The 24,830-nt window shown below is 44.5% G+C and overlaps 1 protein-coding gene across 1 annotated transcript in view; it reads left to right on the top strand.

The window, feature by feature from the left end:
- The first annotated feature begins 18,159 nt into the window (after window positions 1–18,159).
- Window positions 18,160–24,830, top strand: part of VPS25 (vacuolar protein sorting 25 homolog) — a 50,932-nt gene continuing 44,261 nt past the window's right edge. The window contains 2 exon segments of the mRNA XM_030221266.1: window positions 18,160–18,255; window positions 21,374–21,519. Coding sequence (XP_030077126.1) covers window positions 18,209–18,255; window positions 21,374–21,519 — 193 coding nt within the window. The 5' untranslated portion in view covers window positions 18,160–18,208.

The raw sequence follows: 24,830 nt of genomic DNA, 5'->3' as shown, positions 1-24,830 counted from the left end.
TTCATTCCATCAAACAGTTAATGAAAGATCTACTACTTGTTAATCACTGACATCTTTGTATAAAGTCTGACACAGTCAATGAACGTTCCTGAACAGTGAGTCTCAGCCTACTGAAACCAAACCAGGCTCTCAGAAACCCTCATTGCATCAAGGAATGCCATTCGTCCCAGCACTTCCATTACAATTTAATGCCAAGAAGTGCAAACTGATGCATTTGGGGTGCAGAAATCCAAAAGGTATGTACCAGATAGGAGGGAAGAGATTGGTAAACTCGGCTCAGGAGAGGGACTGTGGGGTGATAGTGTCCGATGATCTCAAGGTGACAAAACAATGCGACGAGGTGGTGGCTGTGGCCAGAAGGATGCTAGGCTGCATAGCGAGGGGTATAATCAGAAGAAGAATGGAGGTGTTGATGCCCCTGTACTAGTCATTTGTGAGGCCCCACTTGGAGTATTGTGTTCAGTTTTCAAGTCAGTGTCTTGCTAAAGATGTAAAAAGACTGGAAGTGGTTCAAAGAAAAATGATGAAAATGGTATGGGGTTTGCACAGCAAGTTGTATAAGGGGAGACTCGCTGACCTGACCATGTATACCCTGGAGGAAGGGAGAAACAGGGGTGATGTGATACAAGCGTTCAAATATTTGAAAGTTATTAATCCACAAACAAACCTTTTCCAGAGACGGGAAGGTGATAGAACCAAAGGATATGAATTGAGGTTGAAAGGGGGCCAGACTCAGGAATAATGTCAGGAAGTACTTTTTCACCAAGAGGGTGGTAGACACCTGGAATGCCCTCCCTCGGAAGGTGGTGGAGATGCAAATGATAATGTAATACAAAAATGCGTGGGATAAACACAAAGCAATCCTGTTAAGAAGGAATGGATCCAAAGAAGCTTAGCGGAGATTAGGCAGCAACAGTGATAGTTGGGAAACAAAGCCAGTGCTGGGGAGACTTCTACGGTCTGTGCCATGATTGTGGCTGAATAGACTTGGATTGGCTGGACTGGAGCTTTTCAAGGGCTTTGACAACAACTTCAGAAATTTAGAACAAGGACAGGACCAGGCAGACTTCTATGGTCTATGCCCTGAAAATGGCAAGGGCAAGCCAAGACCAGGTATACATATGAAGTATCACATCATACCATATGTAATGAGTTTACCTTGTTGGGCAGACTAAATGGATCATACAGGTCTTTATCTGCCATCATCTATTATGTTATTTTGACTGGGATATAATTATACCAGGTTATAATCTGTTCAGGAAAAACAGGGTAGAGAGGGGGAGTGGCATTATATATTAAAGCCACACAACTGCAGGACATACAGGGTAAGGAAGAGGCACTGTGGCTCAATCTGGAAAGAGAGAATGGCAAATGTATTTACATCAGTGTGATAGATAGGCCTTCTTCACAGATAGAACAAATAGACAGATTTAATTGAAGTCATTCAAAATATAGCTGTGAAAGGGAAAGTACTACTAATGGGTGATTTTAATATACCAGATGTTGATTGGGGTATCTCTATTGTGGGGTGTTTCTGAAGCAGAGGGATCCTGGATTCTTTACAGAGGGAACTATCCAGCAGCTGGTACTGAAACCATGTGGAATACGCAAAGTAATCTGTAAAGGACGCTCTGCTTGGAACAACCTTTACAAAATATTAGTTTAGCATACATTATGTGCCCAACCAATGGCAGTTAGGTACGCAAATACAGGTACAGTCTGTTCTCGCTATCCGTGCATTCGGTATTCACGGACTCACTTATTCATGGAAGACAAAGTGTAACCCATTCTCACTATTCACTGGCATTTTCGCTTACTCACGGCCTGCACAGTCTCCAATGAAAGTGTGTTCCTACGAGGAAGAAGATATTCATAAAGCAGTGTGTGAGTATTGTTATACCAAAAACCTTATATACTGTATTTTTACCCAAAAAACAATGTATACAATACATTTATAAAATGCACATTATAATAAGTAAGCTGTTTTTTACAAGAAGGCTACATGAAATGATGAGTATATGGTGTTCACTATACACTTTTGCTACCTAACAGGGTCACGTGGAGGGGCATAATCGAACGGGGCCGGCCATCTCTATGGCTCCATTAAGCAACATACCCGACTATTATCTAAACAAGATGGCTGGTCATCTTTCATTTCGATAATACGGTCGGGGCCAGCCAAATCTCAACATTTGGGCTGCCCTTAGAGATCGCCGGCATTAGAGATGGCCGCCATTGGTTTTCGCCAATAATGGAAACTAATGGCTGCCATCTCAAAGCCAGCCAAATCCAAGCCATTTGATCGTGGGAGGAGCCAGCATTTGTAGTGCACTGGTCCCCCTCAAATGCCAGGCCACCAAACCTACGGGGCACTGCAGTGGGCTTCACAAAATGATCCCAGGTGCATAGCTCCCTTACCTTGAGTGCTGAGCCCCAACCCCCCCCCCAAACCCACTCCCCACAACTGTACAACATTACCATAGCCCTTAGGGATGAATGGGGGCACCTAGATGTGGGTACAGTGGGTTTTGGAGGGCTCCCATTTACCACCACAAGTGTAACAGGTAGGGGGGAGATGGGCCTGGGTCCGCCTGCCTGAAGTGCACTGCAGTAGCCACTAAAAACTGCTCCAGGGACCTGCATAGTGCTGTGATGGAGCTGGGTATGACAAAAAAAAAGTTTGTTTTTTTTGGGTGGGAGGGTGTTGGTGACCACTGGGGGAGTAAGGGGAGGTGATCCCCGATTCCCTCCGGTGGTCATCTGGTCAGTTTGGGCACCTTTTCAAGGCTTGGTCGTGAACAAAAAGGGACCAAGTAAAGCCGGCCAAATGCTCGTCAGGGCCAGCCTTCTTTTTTCCATTATCGGCCGAGGCTAGCCATCTCTTAACCACGCCCCCGTCCCGCCTTCGGTACACTGCCGACATGCCCCCTTGAACTTTGGCCAGCCCTGCGATGGAAAGCAGTTGAAGCCGGCCAAAAACGGCTTTTGATTATACTGATTTGGCCGGCCATCTCCCGATTTGTGTCGGAAGATGGCCGCTCTTCTCCTTCAAAAATAAGCAGGACAGGAACCTAACCCCCTTTTCCCATAGGATCAGTGGTTCTGTATTTGTGTTTTCAGTATTCACGGGGTTTTCTAGGAACCTAACCCCAGCAAATAGCGAGAACAGACTGTATTCTAAAACATTGCATTGAATTTCTGGGAATGCCTGTGACCTGCCCATGCCCCTCCCATGGTCACGCCCTCTTTGGAATTGTATGCTATGAAATTTGGCAGGTATGTTATAGAATAGGGTGTAAGATTATTGATTGTTTTCACCTAATTAGCTAATTAGTGTGCACGCAGATCTAGTCTCTTCCCCCTCCCCCACCCTGCCTGCAGGTCCGGCACTGTTCCCTCATCCCCAGTCTTCCCTCTGCCATGTTCTGCCTCCTCTGAGAGGGAGGATCCAGGGGCTGGTCAAGGGCAGCCTCTCATGCTGCTGTTGCTGTGCTGGGTGACCAATGTAAACTTTACAGGCCCCAGGGGAGTGAGAGAGGCGAGGGAGCTGTGCCGGACCTGCAGAGAGGAGGACAGAGGAAGGGAAAAGAGAGAAGTACCCCAATGATCAGAGCTAATAGCATGCCTAAATTTGAATGCTATTAGCTCTGATCATTGGGGCTTTATTTTCCTGCTCCGATTGGAATAGCACAGGGAAATTGATCATCGGGGCCTGAGGTTGCTTGGGATAATGTGGGGTATAAATGACAAAAATAAATACATAAATAAAGTAGGTGGCGGTAAGGGCTCATGCGTTAATGGGAAAATTAACATGTGACCATTAATTCAAAAATAGAAAAAGCAGCCATTTTACCCATGTGGTAAAAATAGCCTTAGTGCATGGGAAGGACCCACGTAAGGATGCGCTAAGGCCACTTTTTTATCGCAGTTTGGTAAAAGATCTGCTAAATGTGGAATGAGCAAGTCAGTTGATATGGATGTCTGGATTTTCAGAAAGCATTTCATAAATGTTGTTCCTCACAAAAGGCTCATTGGGCAAATGAAATAGTAATGGGATCAAAGGCAATGCCTCAAATCTTAAATCTGACCCTCCCTGTCTTTATCTGAAGAGGGACACTTTGAAGTCAAATGTGGAGAAATGCAAACAGATCGATTCTGTAAAGACAAGGCAAATCTCAGCCCTCAGTGTGCAAACAGCTAAATTATTTTCTCTTTTGTTTGATGTGATACATTTGCTTTGACCTGGTGATACAGTGTTGCAGGCTTCTGTTCTGGTTAGACCTGTTCCTGAAGGCTTCATCATCTGGTAAGAGGCTGAAAGGTCAGGGCTTACGGAAAATCATCTGTTGTGGAAACAGCAGGGTGCTCACAAAAGCTCTTTCACCCCCCCCCCCCCCCACCAGAATGAAAAGAAGTATTGTGGATGGGCCAGGTTTGTACATGGAAGGGAACAGCATGTTACACAGAAAAAGCCTGTACTGTGATTCGTCTTTTTAAAAGGTGGTTGGGGTACACTTTACTTTTATGTTTAAATGGAGAGAATTGGAGATTGTGGGGGTTATCTTAGAAACCTTATTCACATAATTACCTGATGCTAGGGTCCACCTTGGGGGTCAATGCTCAAGAAAAAGATCTGTGTGTCATTGTAGATAATACGCTGAAACCTTCTGGTCAGTGTGCAGCGGCGGCCAAAAAAGTAAACAGGATGCTAGGAATTATTAGGAAAGGGATGGTGAATAACACCGAAAATACTATAATGCCTTTGTATTGCTTGGTAATGGAATTCAAATATGCATAGGATAAACACAAAGGAATCCTGTTTAGAAGAAATGGTTCCGCAGAATCTTAGTGGAGATTGGGTGGTGACGCCAGTAATTGGGAAACAAAATGGGAGCTGGGCAGACTTCTACGGTCTATGCCCTGATCATGACTAAATAGATAGGGATGGGCTTGGAGTGTAAATTTTAAGGGGCTTCAACGTTAACTTCAGAACTTAGTACAAGAATAGTGCTGGGCAGGCTTCTACGGTCTGTGCCCTGAGAATGGCAAGGACAAATCAAACTCATTTACATGGTATGTGATACTTTATTTGTATACCCGAGTTTATCTTGTTGGGCAGACTGGATGGACCGTGCAGGTCTTTATCTGCCATCATCATTTACTATGTTACTATGCTCCATGGTGTGTCCGCAACTTGTGTACTGCGTCCAGTTCTGGTCGCCGTATCTCAGAAAAGGTTCAAAGAAGAGCAACCAAAATGATAAAGAAGATGGAACTCTGCTCGTATGAGGAAAGGCTAAAGAGGTTAGGGCTACTTCAGCTTGGAAAAAAGAGATGGATGAGGGGAGATATGATTGAGGTCTACAAAATCCTAAGTGGTGTAGAACAAGTAGAAGTGAATCAATTTTTTACTCTTTCAAAAAGTACAAAGACTAGGGGACAATCAATGAAATTAAATGGAAATATTTCTAAAACAAATAGCATGAAATATTTTTTCACTCGACAAATAGTTAAGTACATACTGGGACAGACCAAAGGTCCATCAAACCCAGCATCATGTTTCTAACAGGTCTCAAATACCTGGAAGATCCCCAAAAAGTACAAAACATTTTATGATGCTTATTCCAGAAATAAGCAGTGGATTTTCCCTATGGACTTTTCCTTTAGGAAGCTGACTAAACCTTTTTTAAACCCCTCTAAGCTAACTGCCTTTACCACATTCTCTGGCAATGAATTCCAGAGTTTAATTATATATTGACTGAAAAACAAATTCTCCAATTTGTTTTAAATGTACTACTTTGTAGCTTCATTGAGTGCTCCCTAGTCCTAGTATTTTTGGAAAGAAGAGACGCTTCACGTCTACCCTTTCCACTCCACGTCTTATTTTATAGACCTCTATTATATCTCCCCTCAGCCGTCTTTTGTCCAAACTGAAGAGCCCTAACCACTTTAGCCTTTCCTCATTTGGAAGTCATCCCATCCCATTTATAATTTTTGTTATCCTTCTCTGCACCTTTTCTAATTCCACTATATCTTTTTTAGATGTGGAGACCAGAATTGAACACAATATTCAGGTTTCCTCTTTCCCACATGCAATCACTTGCACTTGCTCACATTAAACGTCATTGCCATTTAGATTGCCTAGTCTCCCAGTCTCGTAGGTCCTCTTGTAATTTTTCACAATCCTCCCGCAATTTAACCACTTTGAATAACTTTGTGTCATCAGCAAATTTAATTACCTCACTAGTTACTCCCATATCTAGGTCATTTATAAATATTTTTAAAAGCAGCAGTCCCAGCACAGACCCCATGGGGAACCCCACTAATTACCCTTCTCCAGTGAGAATACTGACCATTTAACCCTACTCTCTGTTTTCTATCTTTTAACCAGTTTTTAATCCACAATAGGACACTACCTCCTATCCCATGACTCTCCAATTTCCTCTGGAGTCTTTCATGAGGTACTTTGTCAAACGCTCCCTTTGGAAAATCCAGATACACAATATCAACTGGCTCACCTTTATCCACGTTTTGTTCACCCCCTTCAAAGAAATATAATCAATAATAGATTGATGAGCATGATTTCCCTTCACTAAATCGATGTTGGCTTTGTCTCATTAATCCATGCTTTTGAATACACTCTGTAATTTTGTTCTTTATAATAGTCTACCATTTTGCCTGGCACCAACGTCAGGCTCACTGGTCTATAATTTCTCAGATCTTCTCCAATCTTCCAGTACGATGCTCAATTTTAAAGATAAATTACATATTACTAACAATAGTTCCGCAAGTTCATTTTTCAATTCTATCAGTACTCTGGGATGGATACTCTTTGCTGGAGGATGTAGTAACAGCAGTTAGTGTATCTGGGTTTAAAAAAGATTTGGACGGATTCCTGGAGGAAAAGTCCATAGTCTGTTATTGAGACAGACATAGGAAGCAACTGCTTGCCCTGGGATTTGTAGTATGGGGTGTTGCCACGATTTGGGTTTCTGCCAGGTACATTGTGACCTGGCTTGGCCACTGTTTGGAAGACAGGATACTGGCCTAGATGGACAATTGGTCTGACCCAGTATGGCTGCTCTTATGTTCTTATGTAATTTACACATGGGAATTATGGCATATACACAGGAAACACCAATGCTCCATCACCAGAAGGTTGTGAGTTCAAAACCCAAGAGAAGCTCCACTGCTTACAGATGACGAAGGAGGGAGGAAAAAAAGGACATCTATGTGTAAATGGTGATTTTAGAAAGGGCTCAGATTACACATGGATGCCCATCAATCATTTATAGTTGATTATTTTACTATACCATAACTTATTGCACAGCAAATCAGAACGGTTCACAAAAATGATAATATATTTTATTTATTTATTTATTTGTAACTTTTGTATCCCACATTTTCCCACCCATTAGCAGGCTCAATGTGGCTTACATAATACCATCAAGGTGATTGCCAAGTGCAGTAGATATTAAACAAATACAGTTTAAAATAAGGGTCAGGTAAGGTTAGGGTATACAAGTACAACAAGGGTCAAGGAACTAAGGAATATACAATGTCATTATGATGTGAGGTTTTGATGCATACGGAGTTAAGGCATTTAAGTTGGATCAGTAGAGTAGGCCTTGCAAAACAGATAGGTTTTTAATGATCACCTGAAGTTTACATGGTCAAGGATCGTTTTCACACTCTTTGGTAGTGCATTCCACATTTGTGTACCTAAGTAGGAGAAATTGGATGCATAGGTTGATTTGTATCTGAGTCCAATGCAGCTTGGATAGTGGAGGTTCAGATAGGAATGTGATGCTCTGGTTCTGTTTCTGGTCGGAAGATCTATCAAGTCAAGCATGTATCCTGGGGTTTCACCGTAGATAATCTTATGGACCAAAGAGCAAATTTTGAAGGTAATACGTTCCTTGATTGGGAGCCAGTGCAGTTTTGATAGGAGAGGTTTAGCGCTATCGAAATGTGTTTTACTGAATATCAGCCTGGCTGCTGTGTTTTGGGCTGTCTGGAGCGTCTTCAAAAGCTGTAATTTACATCCCGCAAATAATCCATTGCAGTAATCTGCGTGGCTCAGAACCATTGATTGTATCAAGTTACAAAATATTTCCCTTGGGAAGTAAGGTCTTAGACGTTTTAGTGTCCACATAAATGAAACATCTTCTTTATAAGGAATAACTTGGATCTCAAGTGTACGATGGCTATCAATAGTTACACCTAAGATTTTGAGGCTATCAGAAATAGGAAGAGAATAAACAGGAGTGTTCAGGGTTGAGGGTTTATAATTATATAATAAAAACAATTGTTACAAGAACTCCATTAAAAATAGGAAAGAAAACTAACATACCTTTCAGACCAAGACAAGCATTAAACAACATCCTAACATAAATCAAACTGTCATGGTTGTGACTCTATCCCATGCCTTACACTCACCTCGCCTCCTAGTGACCAGGCCCTATGGCTGCTGTGGACTGTCTTCTCCCCTGTTTCCCAAACATGTTCCAGAATCCGGTTCCAGCCCAAGGCCCATTCCAGTCCTATTCTGACCCCTGTTCCAGCATTCCAAGACTTACTTGTGACATCATCATGTAATTGCCTTCATTATGCACCTGGGAACTTTCAGGCTTTCCTTTGCAACAGAGGTCTCAGATGAGTTTTTGTCTGTGAGTGTTTGTCGCAGTTCCAGCCCTGCTAGTTCTTGTCTCTGCCAGTCTTCAACTTCTACTCCAATCCTGCTTGTTCCAGCCCTGCAAGCCTTCAGCCTCAGTTCTAAATCCTGCTTGTGTTGGCCCTGTTTGTCTTCAGCTTCCGTTCATCCACTGTTTGTTCCAGCCCTGTCTGCTTCAGCTTCCATTTCACGCTCTGCCTGAATCCTGTTCCAGCCAAGCCTGTTGAGAATTCTGAAGCCTGTTTGAGAATCCTATCTACAGCTTCAGCTCCAGTCTGGTAGTTTCAGTCCTGCTTATTCCAGCCCTGCTCATCTACAGCTTCAGTTCCCACCCCACTAGTTCCGGTCCTGCTTGTACTAGCCTGTCTGTGTTCAGCCTCGCTTCCTGTTTGGGTGGTTCACCTGCTGCTGCCGGTCACTGGCAGTGGCCCAAGGGCTCGCTACTCCGGACTCCATGACAGTCCTTGACACAAACAGACCAAATGCAACTGCAATTCCTGTTGCAGGTTTAGTCCTCATTAGGGACCAAATGCTAATTGAAAAGAGTGGGTCTTTAAAGCAGTACGGAAAAGGGGGCCTTCCGGTTGGGGAATGGTGTAGCGAGGCGGAAGGTGAAGCTGCTCCGGGACACCAATTAATCTGCGCTCGTAATCAGCGTCTTGTGAAAAGGAAGAGGCTGTCCTACCCTGGTTAGGCCCCTAGAGGGCGCTGTTCCCCCTAAAATGTCCAGGGAGAAGGGCTGGGTGAGTCACTAAAGGGAGCCAGTAAGGGGAGGTATAGCTGGAGGTCGCTAGGACCGGGGAGAGTCCTGGAGGTGGAAACAGGTGCAGCAGGTTATGGGCTGGGTCCTGTTTAGCCATTAACCACTTAAGACCCCACCAGAGTGTGAGGGAGGAAAGGAGAGCTAGGAGCTGAAGAATAGCGCTGGTAGCTGAAGCAGGAGGATCCCCAGGAGAAGTACTGGCTGTGCTCTTTGGACGGGTGGTAGAACTGTGTGTTCCCAAGAAGGAAGCTGGCTGGGGTAAGAAGGCCCTAGAGTATCAAGAATAAGAACTATGTGTTCAAGGAGGTACTGTGTGTGCCAGCTGAAAAGACTGTGTGTCTAGAACAGTGAAGAGGTACTGTGTGTCCCAGAGGAAAAGGGGACTGTGTGTCCGGGGACTGAGTTAATACTGAGCCCAAAGGCCTGTGTGAAGGGGCTCAGTGGGAAGAGTCCGGGGACTGAGTTTAACCGTCCCCCTCTACGTCCCGGGGAGACCCTTTTCCACGGTTATGTAGAGAGGGTTTGTGCCTCCACAATCTGTTTGAACGCCTCCCGGAATTCCGGCAATATCCCTTCCCAAGGGAATCGGCATTGAGGAGGCATCAGAAGGCTCAGTTCAAATCTAATTCCCATGACCACAGCTTTCTGTCTATTAGGATCTAAGTGGATCTTTGGCCATTTGTGTTCCCACATATATTCTATTAAAGACCAACCTAAATTAGTTCAGGGACTGACTATAATTTGTGCGTGGATTACCTTATAGAACATATGACAGGTAAAGAATGAATTAGAAATAAAGACAGAAATAGTTTTCCAGAAATAAAGTGTTTATTTCTTACCAAAATCAGTCTTCAATTGGGTACAATCATCAGACATATTCTAGGTTCAACTGCACCCGAGCTTTTTTCCCTTGGAGACGACGTTGGGGAATGATCCAACTATCTGCAAAATCTCATCTCTTTTATAGGCGCAGGTCTCACTACAAGTCAATGGCAAGCACCCTTTTTTTTCTTAATATTGCACAACCTCTGAATCATACTTTCCTTTCCGGCAGGTGCCCATTTGTACCCACCTCTCCTTTCCGTTTTAGCTATTGCAAGAGATTTTGCAATTTCCGTTATTGTCATCATCTAGTTTTTCTTGTTACAAAAATATCTATTTTAGCTATTGCACATGATTGTGACATTTCCGTTTTTGTCAACAACTTGTTTTTCTCTCTCTTGATACAAAAATATCTTAATATTAACATATCAGTTTCATATCATCTTTCATATCATCTTATGATATGAGTGCCATTCTTATAGAAACACAAACTTCATTTTAAAAACCAAACTTCATCCATTTTTTGTCCATTATTTCTACATCTTAGGTGCTATGTTTCAATTTTACAGTTGCAGGCCTGCTTTGCAGGTTCCCATCTATAAAGCCATTGGTGGGCTTTCAGGGCCTAGTCAGGGCTTCTCAGCTGGCCAAAGCCCTGTAACTTGGCCCACCACCATTCCAGTGGATATGTGCCTCAAGCTACAACACATATTAACAGTTAGTACTGAGCCAAAGGTCTGTGTGAAGGGGCTCAGTGGGAAGAGTCCGGGGACTGAGCTAGTACTGAGCCCAAAGGCCTGTGTGAGAGGGCTCAGTGGGAAGAGTCCGGGGGACTGAGTAGTACTGAGCCCAAATGCCTGTGTGAGAGGGCTCAGGGGAAGAAATCTATGGATATTGAACTGTGCAAGAAGAAAGGTTTTAAATGGAAGATTGCATGAGTAGGAAGAAATGAAATGGTTAAGCTGGAAGAACTGTTTTAAGCTGTGAAAGTGTTTTAAGCTAAAAGAAGTGTGCCCCAGAGGATGGAATAAAGATGTGTACTGAAAATAGACTGATTGGTTGAAACCTGACTCAGGTTTGCCCTTTGAGGAGCAGGTCACCCTGAGCAGAAAAGGGTATGATCAATTTGCATAAATCTGTCATATTGAGGACAGCTCACCCTGAGTGAACGAGGGATCTGGGATCCTGAGGTGGAGCTTCATCATCACAATAGCCTCATCATTTTCACAGTCTTTAACCGCAACAAGACGATCGACCTGAAGTATAAAAGCGGTCCAGAATAGAAATCCGCTCGGAAATAGGGGGCCTGTGGCGATGGCGACAAAAGTGGGACGGAAAGAGCCCAAGGAGCGAGCGCACCCAGGAGACAACAAAATGGGGATAATAAGGGCAGTGCCAGACTCGCCTACACCTAGCTCACTGTGGGCCGCAGAAATCATGGAAGAAGTGAAGGCGGCGGTGTTCGTGAACAAACAGTAGGGCAAAAATTACAACTGATCCTGGACAAGATGGACGGGATGGACGAAGAGAGGCAGGCTACACTGATCAGGAACTCCACGAGGTGCAGCAGCAACTGGGACAGGCGGAGGAGGAGATCCGGAAGGTGGTGGAGGAGCGCCCCGGAAAGTAATCGGCAGGCTGGAAGAGTTGAGTCGCGGATGGAGGACCTAGATAAACCTGCTCGCAGAGGAACAACCTGAGGCTTGTTGGACTGCCGGAAAGTATGCCCTGAAAAGAACCCTCGGCGCATTTCTTGAAAAATAGCTGCCGGAAGCGTTGGAGAAGCAAGACCTCGCTAAAAAATTGATATAGTGAGAGAGCTCATAGATTGGGGCCCAGCGAGAAAATATGGACAGGCCAAGGGTAGTAATACTAAAGATCTTGAACTATGCACATAAGATAGAGATCTTACAAAGCCTTGAGACCGGGGAAACAGCTGGAGTACCAAGGCAAGAAAGTTTTATGCTTCCATGGACTATTCGCTGAAGGTCTCCCGGCCAAGAAGAGAGTTCGTGGCCCATCTGTTCTAAGCTGTTTGGACTCAAATACAAATGTAGCCTCCTTATCCAGCGCAACTGAAGGTGATAAACAATGGACAAGTGGTATTCTTTGACAAAGTGAGGGAGGCTAAAGAATATGTTGGCAAGTTAACAAGAGCAGAGGGCACCGAACAAGGAGGAGAACAACGGCTGAAGGAAACAGACCCAGCAGAGCCAGACGGATCTGGCGTTGAATTCACACTAGCAGGTGGTGGAGGAGGTTACAAGTTGGATATTGCACATGTTGTGCGGGTTTGAAGTTGAGATTCATATGTGTTTTCAATTGATGTTAAACAAAGTCTGAAAGTGTGACAAGGACATTCAAAGGGCTGGAGCCCTTTAGCACAGTAAGAGTGTGTCCCAATCCCGGGGATACAGAGTCGTAATGCCTAAGGGCATGTTTAGGGTAAGTATGGAAGAGGGTGTTGAAGAGGGGGTGGGGGGCAGTAGGGAAGGACGAATGTGGATGAGTGAGGTGTATGAATGCTGGATATGGATGATGGGGCAACACCGGTGGGAAGTATGAAAAGGAATTCTGGGAGGATTGCCAGGAGGTGGAGGCTGGGACATCTATTGGGTTGGAAGCAGAGGAAGGAAATCAAATTACTGCTGGGATGGTGTCGGAATTAAAGATTGTGACATGGAATGTTGGGGGTATACATTCCCAATAAAGAGACAAAAAATTTTAAAAGTCTTAATGACCAGAAACAACCAATAGCCTTCTTACAAGAAACACATTTAACACGAGAAGCTGAAGCGATGGTGGGTGGGTGAAATCATGGAGTCCCCGGCAGTAGATGGGAAAGGTGGGGTGATAATCCTGATACGTAAGGGGATGCATGTGAAAGTAAAGAAATAATAAATAAACAGGTAGGCTCCCAGAAAGTAATCTCATTAGTAAATAGGCAAAAAGAACTGAAACAAAGATACGAAATAGCAGAGATTTTTAATACACTTCTATGAAGAGTTGTAAAGCCACAAACTGAGATAGTGAAGCCCAGTGCAGCATACCTTGGAAGTGTTGATGTGCCAAGGGTGCATACCGCAGACCTAAAGATCCTAAATTCTGCACTAACAGAGGATCAAGTAGATTGGGTGTTAAAGCAGAGCCGTCTTGGTAAGGCACCAGGCCTGATGGTCTCGGTAATGAATTTTACCAAATACTCCGACCGGAAATTGGAAACATACTTTCGGAGGTATTAATTTGGTGATTACATGTGGACAGATGCCCAGTCACTTGAATCAAGCTAATATAACGGTCATATTGAAACCGGGCAGGCAAGCACATCTGCCGGAGTCTTACAGGCCTATATCCTTGCTGAACTCAGAAACAAAACTCATAGCTAAGATACTAGCGAATAGATTGCCTGAGCAGGTCGATTCCACATGGCAGGGCACGGCAGCACAATGTATGTTCTGTAACTTCTACCTTTAATTTCCCATTTGTTCCGTTTGTTGCTTTACTACTACTCCCTCGATGCAATTTCCCCTGCTCCCCTTTCACAGGTAGCGTTTATATACTTGTAGACACACACGCAATGTTCTAATATGCATATTTTTTCCCCTTATGCAGGCCTCCATGAAGCAAGAAACACGTTGTATTCATCCTATGACACACATCCTCCATATTCACCTAGAACATGAGCTAGGTTTTATGGTTTTATATCTATAAATATTTGTTTTCCTCGGTGCCTTGATGTTCTTGACTGTTATACATAAATGAGCTTTTGTTTTGCTCATTGCCATGGATGTTATTGACCTATTTAATATAAATACAACTAGCCGTTAAGCCTGTAACCTTTAAAAGTTATTTTTTTTCTATGCCAGTCATTTACATGTCCGCTACTGCTTACAATATGCAGCGATCACCAGCCATAACCCAGCGCTGCACAAATCTTTTAGAAAGTTAACAAAGAGGTGCAATATTACTGGATGTGGAAGCGAGTCTATTGGTCCACTGTAAGCAAGGAAGCCAATTTGGTTCATTCTCTATTTCCACTTCCCCCCCCCCCCCCCACCGCGCAGCCGTCATTGCCATTCACTCAAATCAAAGCAAGCAAACCTATTAGCTGCTGCATCTGCGTTGTACTTCTTTATTGTTAATCCATCTATAACAAGCCTAAGCTGTTTCAGTTGGATTGGCAGGTCTTACAAGGTGGAAGATAAAGGACATTATTGGTGGTGACCATGATACAGATGTTCAAATATTTGAAAGGTATTAATCAGCATTCAAACCTTTTTCCGGAGATGGGAAAGTGGTAGAACTAGAGGACATGAATTGAGGTTGCAGGGGGGCAGACTCAGGAATAATGTCAGGAACTATTTTTTCACGGAGAGGGTGGTGGATACATAGAATGTCCTTCCACGGGAGGTGGTGGAGATGAAAACGGTAATGGAATTCAAACATGCGTGGGATAAACACAAAGGAATCCTGTTTAGAAGGAATGGATCTATGGAATCTTAGTGGACATGGGTGTGAACACAGGCATTTGGAGAATAAAACCAGTGCAGGGCACACTTCTATGGTCTGTACTCTGAGAAAGGCAGTGACAAATCAAACTCAGATATACATATAAAATATTACATACCATGTAAAATGAGTTATCTTGTTGGGCAGACTGGATGGACCGTTCAGGTCTACCTGTCGTCATTTACTATATGTTACTATGAATATTTTAAAAAAGCTTCAAAATTTATTGTTTGCGGAAGGGCGGCACCAGAGGCACATGTGAAACAGAAGCGAAAGCGAAGGCAGTCTGAAGCACTGTGCCTGCTCCACTTCACTGTTGCCAGCGGACTAGGAGGTAAAACGTTTTAAAGAACACCCGGCAGGCTTAGCTGAAACAGAAGCGAAAGCGAAGGCAGTCTGAAGCGCCGTGCCTGCTCCACTTCACTGTTGCTGGCGGACCAGAAGGTAAAAAGTTTTAAAGAACAGCCGGCACTTAGCACTTACGAAGGGGAGGGGCTGTCGCACACGTCCTGCTTGTACTTGGAGGCCACAGAGAGAGAGGGAGGGTGGCGCGGGGCGGTGGCACTTGGACATAGGCGTAGACTGGGGGGGGGGCGAGGGGGGGCAATGCCCCCCCAAACGACGACGAGGCGCCGCCGCGCCATTAGTTAAAAAAAAACAACACATGCAGGCACGCGCTCCTCTCCATCCGCTTGGCTTCCCTGCCCTCTCTGTCTGCGTCCCGCCTTCCTCTGACGTTATTTCCTTTCGGGCTGGATGCAGACAGAGAGGGCAGGGAAGCCAAGCGGACGGAGAGGAGCGTCTCCGTCTACCCCTCCTCTCTTCCTCCCTCCCTCTGGCGCAGGCAGCAGTCTTTCTCAGCGTTCCTGGCAGCGGTTAGCGTACACGCTGCCCTTTGGCTCTGCCCCAAAGCCTTCTTTTCAAGTTCCTGTTCTGCATAGGTGGGAACAGGAACTTGAAGAGAAGGCTTCCGGGGCAGACCGAAGGCAGCGTGTACATCGCTACTGCTGCCAGGAACGCTGAAAAAGCTGAAGGACTGTTGCCTGCGCTGGAGGGAGGGAGGAAGAGAGGGGGTAAACGGAAGTCACGATCTTGGACCTCAGGGGGGGGCAGGTAGAAGGAAGATGGATGGAACTGGGAGGGGTGGGGAGCAGAGGGAAGATGGATGGTACTGGGAGGGTGGGGAGCAGAGGGAAGGAGCAAGAGATGGATGGGATTGGGAGGGGTGGGGAAGCAGAGGGAAGATGGATGGGACTGGGAGGGGTGGGGAGCAGAGGGAAGGAGCAAGAGATGGATGGGACTGGGAGGGGTGGGGAGCAGAGGGAAGATGGATGGGACTGGGAGGAGTGGGGAGCAGAGGGATGGACCAGGAGATGGATGGGACTGGGAGAGGTGGGGAGCAGAGGGAAGGAGCAAGAGAAGGATGGGACTGGGAGGGGTGGGGAGCAGAGGGATGGACCAGGAGATGGATGGGACTGGGAGGGGTGGGGAGCAGAGGGATGGACCAGGAGATGGATGGGATTGGGAGAGGTCAGGCACAGCAGAGGGAAGGAGCAGAAGATGGATGGGATGGAGGGATGGTGAGCAGAGGGAAGGAACAGAAGATGGATGGGACTGGGAGGGGTGGGGAGCAGAGGGAAGGAGCAAGAGATGGTTGGGACTGGGAGGGGTGGGGAGCAGAGGGAAGGAGCAAGAGATGGATGGGACTGGGAGGGGTGGGGAGCAGAGGGATGGACCAGGAGATGGATGGGATTGGGAGAGGTCAGGCACAGCAGAGGGAAGGAGCAGAAGATGGATGGGACGGAGGGATGGTGAGCAGAGGGAAGGAACAGAAGATGGATGGGACTGGGAGGGGTGGGAAGCAGAGGGAAGGAACAAGAGATGGTTGGGACTGGGAGGGGTGGGGAGCAGAGGGAAGGAGCAAGAGATGGATGGGACTGGGAGGGGTGGGGAGCAGAGGGAAGGAGCAAGAGATGGAAGGGACTGGGAGGGGTAGGGAGCAGAGGGATGGACCAGGAGATGGATGGGTTTGGGAGAGGTCAGGCACAGCAGAGGGAAGGAACAGAAGATGGATGGGACGGAGGGATGGTGAGCAGAGGGAAGGAACAGAAGATGGATGGGACTGGGAGGGTGGGGTGCAGAGGGAAGGAGCAAGAGATGGATGGGACTGGGAGGGTGGGGAGCAGAGGGAAGCCTACTGGAAAGAAGACACTGCATAAAACAGAAGACACTGGGACCAAAGCGAATAGAAAAAATAAATGATCAGACAACAAAGGTAGATAAAAGTATTTTATTCATAATTTATTAATTGAAATGTGTCAGCTTTTTGAAATGTGCATCTGTGATATTTTGCCTGTAAATTTCAATTCCTTCCTCCACATTAGCATATCATTTGCATATGTATATATGCAAATGATATGCTAATATGCTCCGCCCATTCTTTGCCCCCCCAAATGAAACAGTCAAACTACGCCTATGCACTTGGAGGAGATGGGGGTGTGTGGAACTCGGATGGCAGTTGAAGGACGGAGGGAGGTAGGGGGCATGGAACTCGTGGTGGTGGAACTCGCAGCAGACGGGGGCCGTGGAACTCAGACGGGAGTGGAGGGAGATAGGGGGTCATGGAACTCGCCCTGTGACGTCATCCCCAGGGCGGACCAATGAGAACTGTGTTACAAACCCAGGCATCCAGAGTCAGAGGTGCAAATAATTATATAGGATATTCCACCGTCTTTATAAACACCAGGCTTCCCCAGACAGATTACAACCAGTTAAGATGAACCCATCAGGAAACAGAATATTCTCACTGAAATCTGGCCATCTGAATTGTATAGAAGCATGAGCACAAACCGCAGAATTTATAACTGCAGTTTCTACTAGGTACAATTATTTTTTAAGTTGTTTTAGTGATATTCAATTTTGTCTTTTCTCCTCCACCTTGTTAGACTGTACAGTACTTGTTACAGATGGACCTACAATGTGGTTGCTTGCAGCAGCTCACAGGTTTGCTTGCTGTGTTTTGAGTGAACGGCAATGACGGCTGCGCGGGGGAGTGGAAACAGAGATTAATCAAATGTCTTCCTTACAGTGGACTAGGTAGGCTCACTTCCACTCCTTGAAGATTCGCCACGCAAAGAGGAGAATAGTAGAGAATCGCAGCGCTGGGTTATGGCTGGTGATCGCTTTAGTGTACTGTAAGTAGCAGGGGCCGTCAAAACAAAGAAGACGCACTCCAATCTTAAGGTCGTACTTAGATCCGGAGGAGGATCCCGCAGATCTGGGTCCCTCCCCCCACCCTCCCCAGGAGCCGTCACCACTTCCACCAATCAGTGCAGTCGGAACATTTAGACCGGAGGTGACCTAAGACTGAGAGGTGGGGGTCAAAGGCAGTTGAAGGAATTCCTTCCGGTGCGGCAGCAGGTTGTGTGCGCTGGCTGGCGATGAGTTTTACGTGGCCCTGGCAATACAACTTTCCGCCGTTCTTCACGTGAGTGCTGTGGCGGGACTGGAACCGTTCCGTGGCGCGGTATTATAGCAGCGAGGAGGATCTTGGTGTATCCCGTGACCCACGGGATACATGGGTTCTGGGTGTGTCCCTCTTCTACCCGGAAGTGCGGTGCCTGAGTTGAGAGATGGAATTTAGGACTCTTTCCCGGGCTTTATTGCAAGGAATAGCTGGGATTAATGTACCCGGGGGAGGGAAGGCGTTCTCGGTTGCAAGCAGACAGGTTTGTTTGCCTCCTGCAAGTTCTGTAGTTGCTGTGGTGGTGGTGAAATAGTGGTAAGGACCATGACCCCAGTGGGCGTCCCATTTTGCTCTCTATGCGTTATACGGTATGGAGGGGACTGTGTTTTTATGATTTGGCATTAGAAAACACAGCAAGTGGGACGGACCAACCGTAGCGGTGTCGGGATTTGGAATGGTTTTTTTTCTACTTTGATATTGTTGAAATTGGCTCCCGTACGCGTGCAATAGAGGTAATTTTTAGTAACGTAGACCCTAGAGCCAGGGACCACTTTCCCTTGAACGTGTAGTTCGATCGTGCTTGTGGCTGGGAGTTAAATCACTTTATTAGTGCTTCTCAGGCTTAGTTGAAAAGTGCAAGTAAACAAGTACCACCCTCTTTGTTATCATGCTAGTTAATTGTTTCTTTAATTGGCTGCCATCCTTTAATGCAAAAGGAAGGAGGCTGATAAAACCAGGAGCTGGTGATGCTGATTGAATTTGGACGTTATCAGACTGATGTATTATGTTTGTTACATTTAGGTACAGACTCTGGGTATTTCCCAGGCCCCAGAGAGTTCTGAGTTAGTATTTGAGGCAATGGAGGGTTAAGTGGTTTGCCCATGGCCTCAAGGAGTATCAATAGTATTTGAACTCTGGTCTCTCTGGTTTACAGCATGCAGCTCTGACCATTAGGCTACTCCTTCACAGCTAGCTCTTTATCACTTTTTGCTTACTATCTCTGTAACAACTCAATATTTTCTGCTTCCCCAAGATAAACAAGTATAAATTAGTAGGCCATGAAGAGCTTTGGTGCTGGCTTTCTATAGGATCCCATTAGGTTTCTCTTGCATGCATTTACTTCTCACTCATCTACACTATTTACTTCTGTCACCTATAAAGTATTTTAAAAAAATTGCATGATGTAACTTTTGCAGCCTAAGCTCATCTGTGGCCCCAAATTTCAGATTAATAACCTCAACCTGTTTTTGAGTTATGTGGGGGAGGGGGCAAGGAACACACCACCTACCTACCCACCCACCCACCCAAATTGGCAACACAAACATCAGTAGAATGTCATAAGCCTCTCTCTGGCTAGAACTGAGGCTAGGAATAAAAATAAAATGACAGATAAGTAACCTTTATATATAAGAGAGTAAAGAAAGCAGTTCAGGCAGGGCTAGATTAAAAATCATGCTGACTAGTCTGTGCCCTAGGGTAGCACTTTGGAAGGCATGTGTGGTACCTCAATAATTGTAAAGTTGGAGGCTCTGAGTGTAGCCACTGCAACAATACGGTGCGCTTTAGTAGTAGTAGTAGTAGTAGTAAACAGAACTTCGGAACAAAAAATATCTGTTCCTCGCTTATCAGTTCCAAGTCTTCATCTAAATCCAGTAAACACAATTTCTCTGTGTGGGGCATTGTATGATTATCGTTCCAAATGGTCCCACAGCTTTACCCAAAACTGTGTGATTCTTGGATAGGTCCACCAACAGTTAACATAGGTACCACCCTGTCCACACTTGGGACATTCTGCAGGCACCTGGCTAGGGTTCATATAAAGGCGTTGGAGTACTTGTAATGTATTTCTTTAAACAATACACATTCAGTCAAGTCCACTATCCCCAGCACTCTGTCCCAAAATTCTCCAGGAGTGCACTCGGCATTTATTTCACGGGCCAAACTCTATATAGTACGTTGAAAAGTGTTATGAGTTTTATCCATGCATGCTGTATAATAACGCTAATAACCTCTCTATTTTAAAGAATGTTTACAACTTTGCCTCTGCTGTGCTCAAATTAAGCCCCTGAGAATATCTCTGTGTGACACACAAAAGTATACAGTCTGGCATATGTATTTAGCCATACAATATTATTAAAAAAAAAAAAAAAAAGCTTTTTGTGCATGTAAAACGGACTTTACATGTGGAAAAAGTTTTATAAAAATAACTCCATTATGCATAAGTTTAAAAGCATGATGTCCAATTACGTAGTTTTTTTACAGGATTGTTCTGGGACGGGTGGTTTTGGGATGGTCAGCTCGACAAATCTCAGGTACAGGGTCACCATGGTGCCTAGAAATTGCACGCTGGCACCCAGGATTATTTTATTCCCCCTTAATTTTGCTTTTTGTTTGTAAGGTTTTACTTTTTTTTTTTGTAGATCCCTCAAATGGTACACTTCCTGCTTTTGTACCATGGTTCAGCTCTTTGTAAGCTTTGAGCTACCTAGTTTGAGGTCTCGTGGGAGTTGAAACCATGAGTCCAGGCCGAACTTCCTATACCACGCAGCTCAAGTTTACTTCGCTGAATTGCAGTGGGGGAATAGGAAGCATTTTTTTTTTCTGTGAATGCAGCCTGCAAGGTGAAGAGAGTAAGTGTCAGAGAGTGACACAGTAAAGGCTGAGTGAAGGCTGGGGGGAAGAGGGTGAGAGAGAGGCTGGATGAAGGCTGGAAGGGGGGTGTGAGCGAGAGAGAGACAGACTGGTGGGGACCCAGGTTAGGGTGATATAAATGAAAGAAATCAGTGGTGCTGTCGCACAACCACCTCCTCCTCCCCGAACTTTACTGGGTACAATGTTGGAGGGGTGGGGTAGAAGAGAGAGAGGTCTCCGCTGCTGGCTCCTAAGTTTCTGGGCTAGTTCCTAGATTTAATGAAAATCTCAGGGTCTGAAAGTTGATTTAGGGTGGCTACTAGACAGGAGATTTGCCTAGGAGGGATAAAATACCCTTGCACTGGCCAGAGCTCATGAAGAGTAATATTTTAATGTTGTGTTTAGACGTGGAAATAATTCACTATATCCTGATGCACCATTTGAAGAGAATGGGACTTGATATCTTTAGAAAGGTTTCGACAAGTAACTTTTTTCTTTTCTTTTCAAGGTTACAACCCAATGTAGACACAAGGCAGAAGCAATTGACAGCATGGTGCTCCCTAGTACTTGCCTTCTGCCGTCAGAACAAACTTTACATACTGAATGTGATGCGAAACAAGGAGAGTCCACTCTTCAACAACAAGAAAATACAGCGTATCTTTTCTCATTTGGCTTCCTGCGTTTGAAAATTCTTGTTTCTGTTTTTCAGTACTTGTACTCTGGCACTGTTAAATAGGTAGTCTAACAGCTCCGTTCAAACTTCAATGAGGTCTCAGCTGTGTGGATTTCTGTCTTGTATATTATGGAAATACTAGATAGATTCAAAATACAGTATGGCTAGTTGGGACACATTGGGACTGGAATACTTTGTCCCAATTAAGTGGCAGCTCCAAGTAAGGTTTTTTTTTTTTTTTTTTCAAAGCTGCACTAGCAATTCCTGTGTGACAAATGAGAGGAAACCCATTCAATTCCTGCGGCCTTTTATTTGCCCACACTGGAATCACTAACCCAGCTTTGTAAAAGAAGCCCTAAATGAAATTGTAGGTAAAGAGTTAAAAACATGAATGTGCATAGGAGAAAATGTAAGCTTTCTGTTTTTTTTTTTTTTTTAACTTTTTTTTATATAAGTGAAATGTATACAATAACCATGCTTATTACAGCATGTCAGGAAATCCAGCCATAGAACAAAATAAAGAAAAAAAATCCCAATAACATTAAAGAAAAATACTGCCTTTTTCAGACCACATAAGCCAAGAAAGGAAAATAATATTACAAGAAAATTCTTGAAAGCAAATCTATAAACTGGAAGGAGAAACAAACCAACATTAGCCAGCGTTCAAGCGGATTAAGTAAGTGAATTTGAGGTAGTTGTAATCGTACCTCTTGACCAACCACAAAATGTAATAACTGTTTAGAGTCTAAAAAGAGAGAATTAAATTCATGCAAAATTACCACATTTCTACAGAGAAATATTTTAAGAAAAATGAAGCCCCCCCCCCCAGGGCCAAAACTCGGTTCTTAAGCACAAGGAATTCCCTGTGCCTCTTCTGTATTTCTCTTCCTCAGCTTTGGTTCCCTGTCTTTTAATTTCAGTAACATATTGTGCCCAAACAATAGGGGGATATACCTTCTGATGGAATATTAAGCACTGCCTGGAAATATTTTTAAGCAATTTTATTGCTGGTATCAGAGGAGATTTTGAAAAGTTTAGGAACCTTAAGTTATTTTTCCCAATCTGATTGTCCTCCCTACAGGCAAATATGTCTCCTTTATAATTGCTGATCGAAATTCCTGTAGATCTTTAACAAACTGAGGACACTCTAGTTGCCTGCTGCTGCTAAGCTTACGTCAGCTCTCCATTTTGTTCTTGCAAAGATTTAATATCCAGATTAAATTTAAAAGATAACAGCAAAAGAGAAGATTGCAATCTTGAATTGCATCCCACAAAGACTCTGGAGTCACAGTGGCCAGTCTTACCAACTTGTTTTGACACAACGCAGCAGCACCATCCACTCCAGTCCCCGATTCAGCCACTAATCTGGGTTGCATGCTGGAAATAGCAGGAGTCAAGATGGGGGGAGGAGGTTCCTGGAGAGGGACTTGGGATGAAACTGCTCTTTCCCATTTGGAGTAACCATAATGCTCAAAGTGCTTCCAGTTCTTGGCGGGGCTGTTATCCTCCTCACTGTGGTACGCAGGTAACACCACCACGTCAGACCTTGCTGATATGTTGTGAAATTCTTCCACTGGTCAAATGCCAAACCTATCCAGTATGGTCTAACCTGTTGTCAAAGCCCCACTGGGGATAGGAGGAATTCCTTATATTTTGCCTTCCTTTTCCTCATCAGGATGAACAGGACGTCTGGTTGTGAGCTGTGCCTGGAGCTCACAACCAGATGTCCTGTTCATCCCCCATCTTGGCCCACCGTTCTGAGTAAGCTTTCTGTTTATTGACTAAGAAAAATACAGTAGTGACTGTTTCTGTTTATCTAAAATCACAGAAAAAATATTTACCCTGAAAACAGTTAATAAAAATGGAGGAATTGATTGTGTGTGCCTTGCCATGTTCTTTTCACTGCCTGCAACTTGAAAAAATCGACGCAGGATTGTAGTGCAGATGGACAAGTGTTAAATGTCATCTAGGCATTTTTTTGGAGGAATCTACATTTTTAAATGAAAAAATCACTGCATACACCACAAACACAATCGCTGCAGAGCAACTGTAGCTAGGTGTCCCTTTATACGGATTTATTTATTTATTAGGATTTATTTACCGCCTTTTTGAAGGAATTCACTCAAGGCGGTCTAAAATAAGAATAAACATGAGCAGCAGACAATTACAGCAGTAAAAATATTCAAATAACAATACAAAGTATGGCATAGTATACTACTTACAATGTCAACACAATATGTAATAGAACATTTTAATTGACAGTGTAGGGTATAAGCAAAGATGGAACATATAAATAGGTAAGAGTAAGAAGAGTTAGAAAATAATTTAAAGAAAGGCGCACATGAGGTCAGAGAGATAGTTAAATATTATCTCAGCCAGGGTAGGAGTGGATAAACATGTCCTGCTGCAGTATGTGCAGCCTGTGTTACTCCTTGTGTGTGTGAGTGAGGCTGACAAGTTAGTTACTTCTTCCATTAAAGGCCTGGTTGAAGAACCAAGCTTTCACCTGCTTCCTCAGAGGTAGTTTTGTGTTAAGCCGAGCCTTTCAGGGAGTGCATTCCAGAGTGTGGGGGCTACTCCAGAGAAGACTCGCTCGTATCACATTGTGTTGTCTTTTGAAGAGGGTGTGGTTAGTGTTAGTCCTTGAGAAGACCTTAGTGTCCTTGGAGGTGTGTAGAGGATTTCAGGTTCTTGGGGCCATTTCCTTTAAGGGCCTTGAGATCAGACATAGAGTTTTAAATTTAGCCCTGTATTGTACTGGTAGCCAGTGAAGTTTTTGCCAAAATGGTGTGATGTCACTTCGCCTGTAAACTTCTATTAGTCTTGCTGCAGCATTCTGAATCAATTGGAGCTGGCGCAGGCCCTTTGTAGTCAGACTGTTGTAGAGTGCATTACAGTAATCCAGCCTTGATGTTATCATGGCATGCACAACTGGGATAAGATTTACCTTCTCGATGTAAGGAGAGAGGCAGCGTAGCTGTCACAAATAGTAGAACCAGTTCTTGAAGGTTGCTTGGATTTGGGGAATCTTGAGTAAGTGTTGAATCTAACTGTATTCCAAGGTTCCTGACTTCTGATTTAAGGGAGAGTTTGTACTTCCCAAAAGAGATTTTGGTGTCAGGTATGTATCCACTTGTGTTAGGGACCCAGAGAATCTTGGTTTTACTTGGGTTCAGGCCAATTTTGTTGTGATTAGCCCATTCTTGAACTGATGTTAGGTAATTAGTTTATTCAGGGCTGTAGGTAAGTATGGTTCAATGGGTTTGAGTAGCTGCACATCATCCGCGTAGAT

The sequence above is a fragment of the Microcaecilia unicolor genome, chromosome 12 (genome assembly GCF_901765095.1).
Source record: "Microcaecilia unicolor chromosome 12, aMicUni1.1, whole genome shotgun sequence".
Lineage (NCBI taxonomy): Eukaryota > Metazoa > Chordata > Amphibia > Gymnophiona > Siphonopidae > Microcaecilia > Microcaecilia unicolor.
The sequence above is the reverse complement of the archived record's forward strand: the minus strand, read 5'-3'. Positions and strand labels throughout refer to the sequence as shown.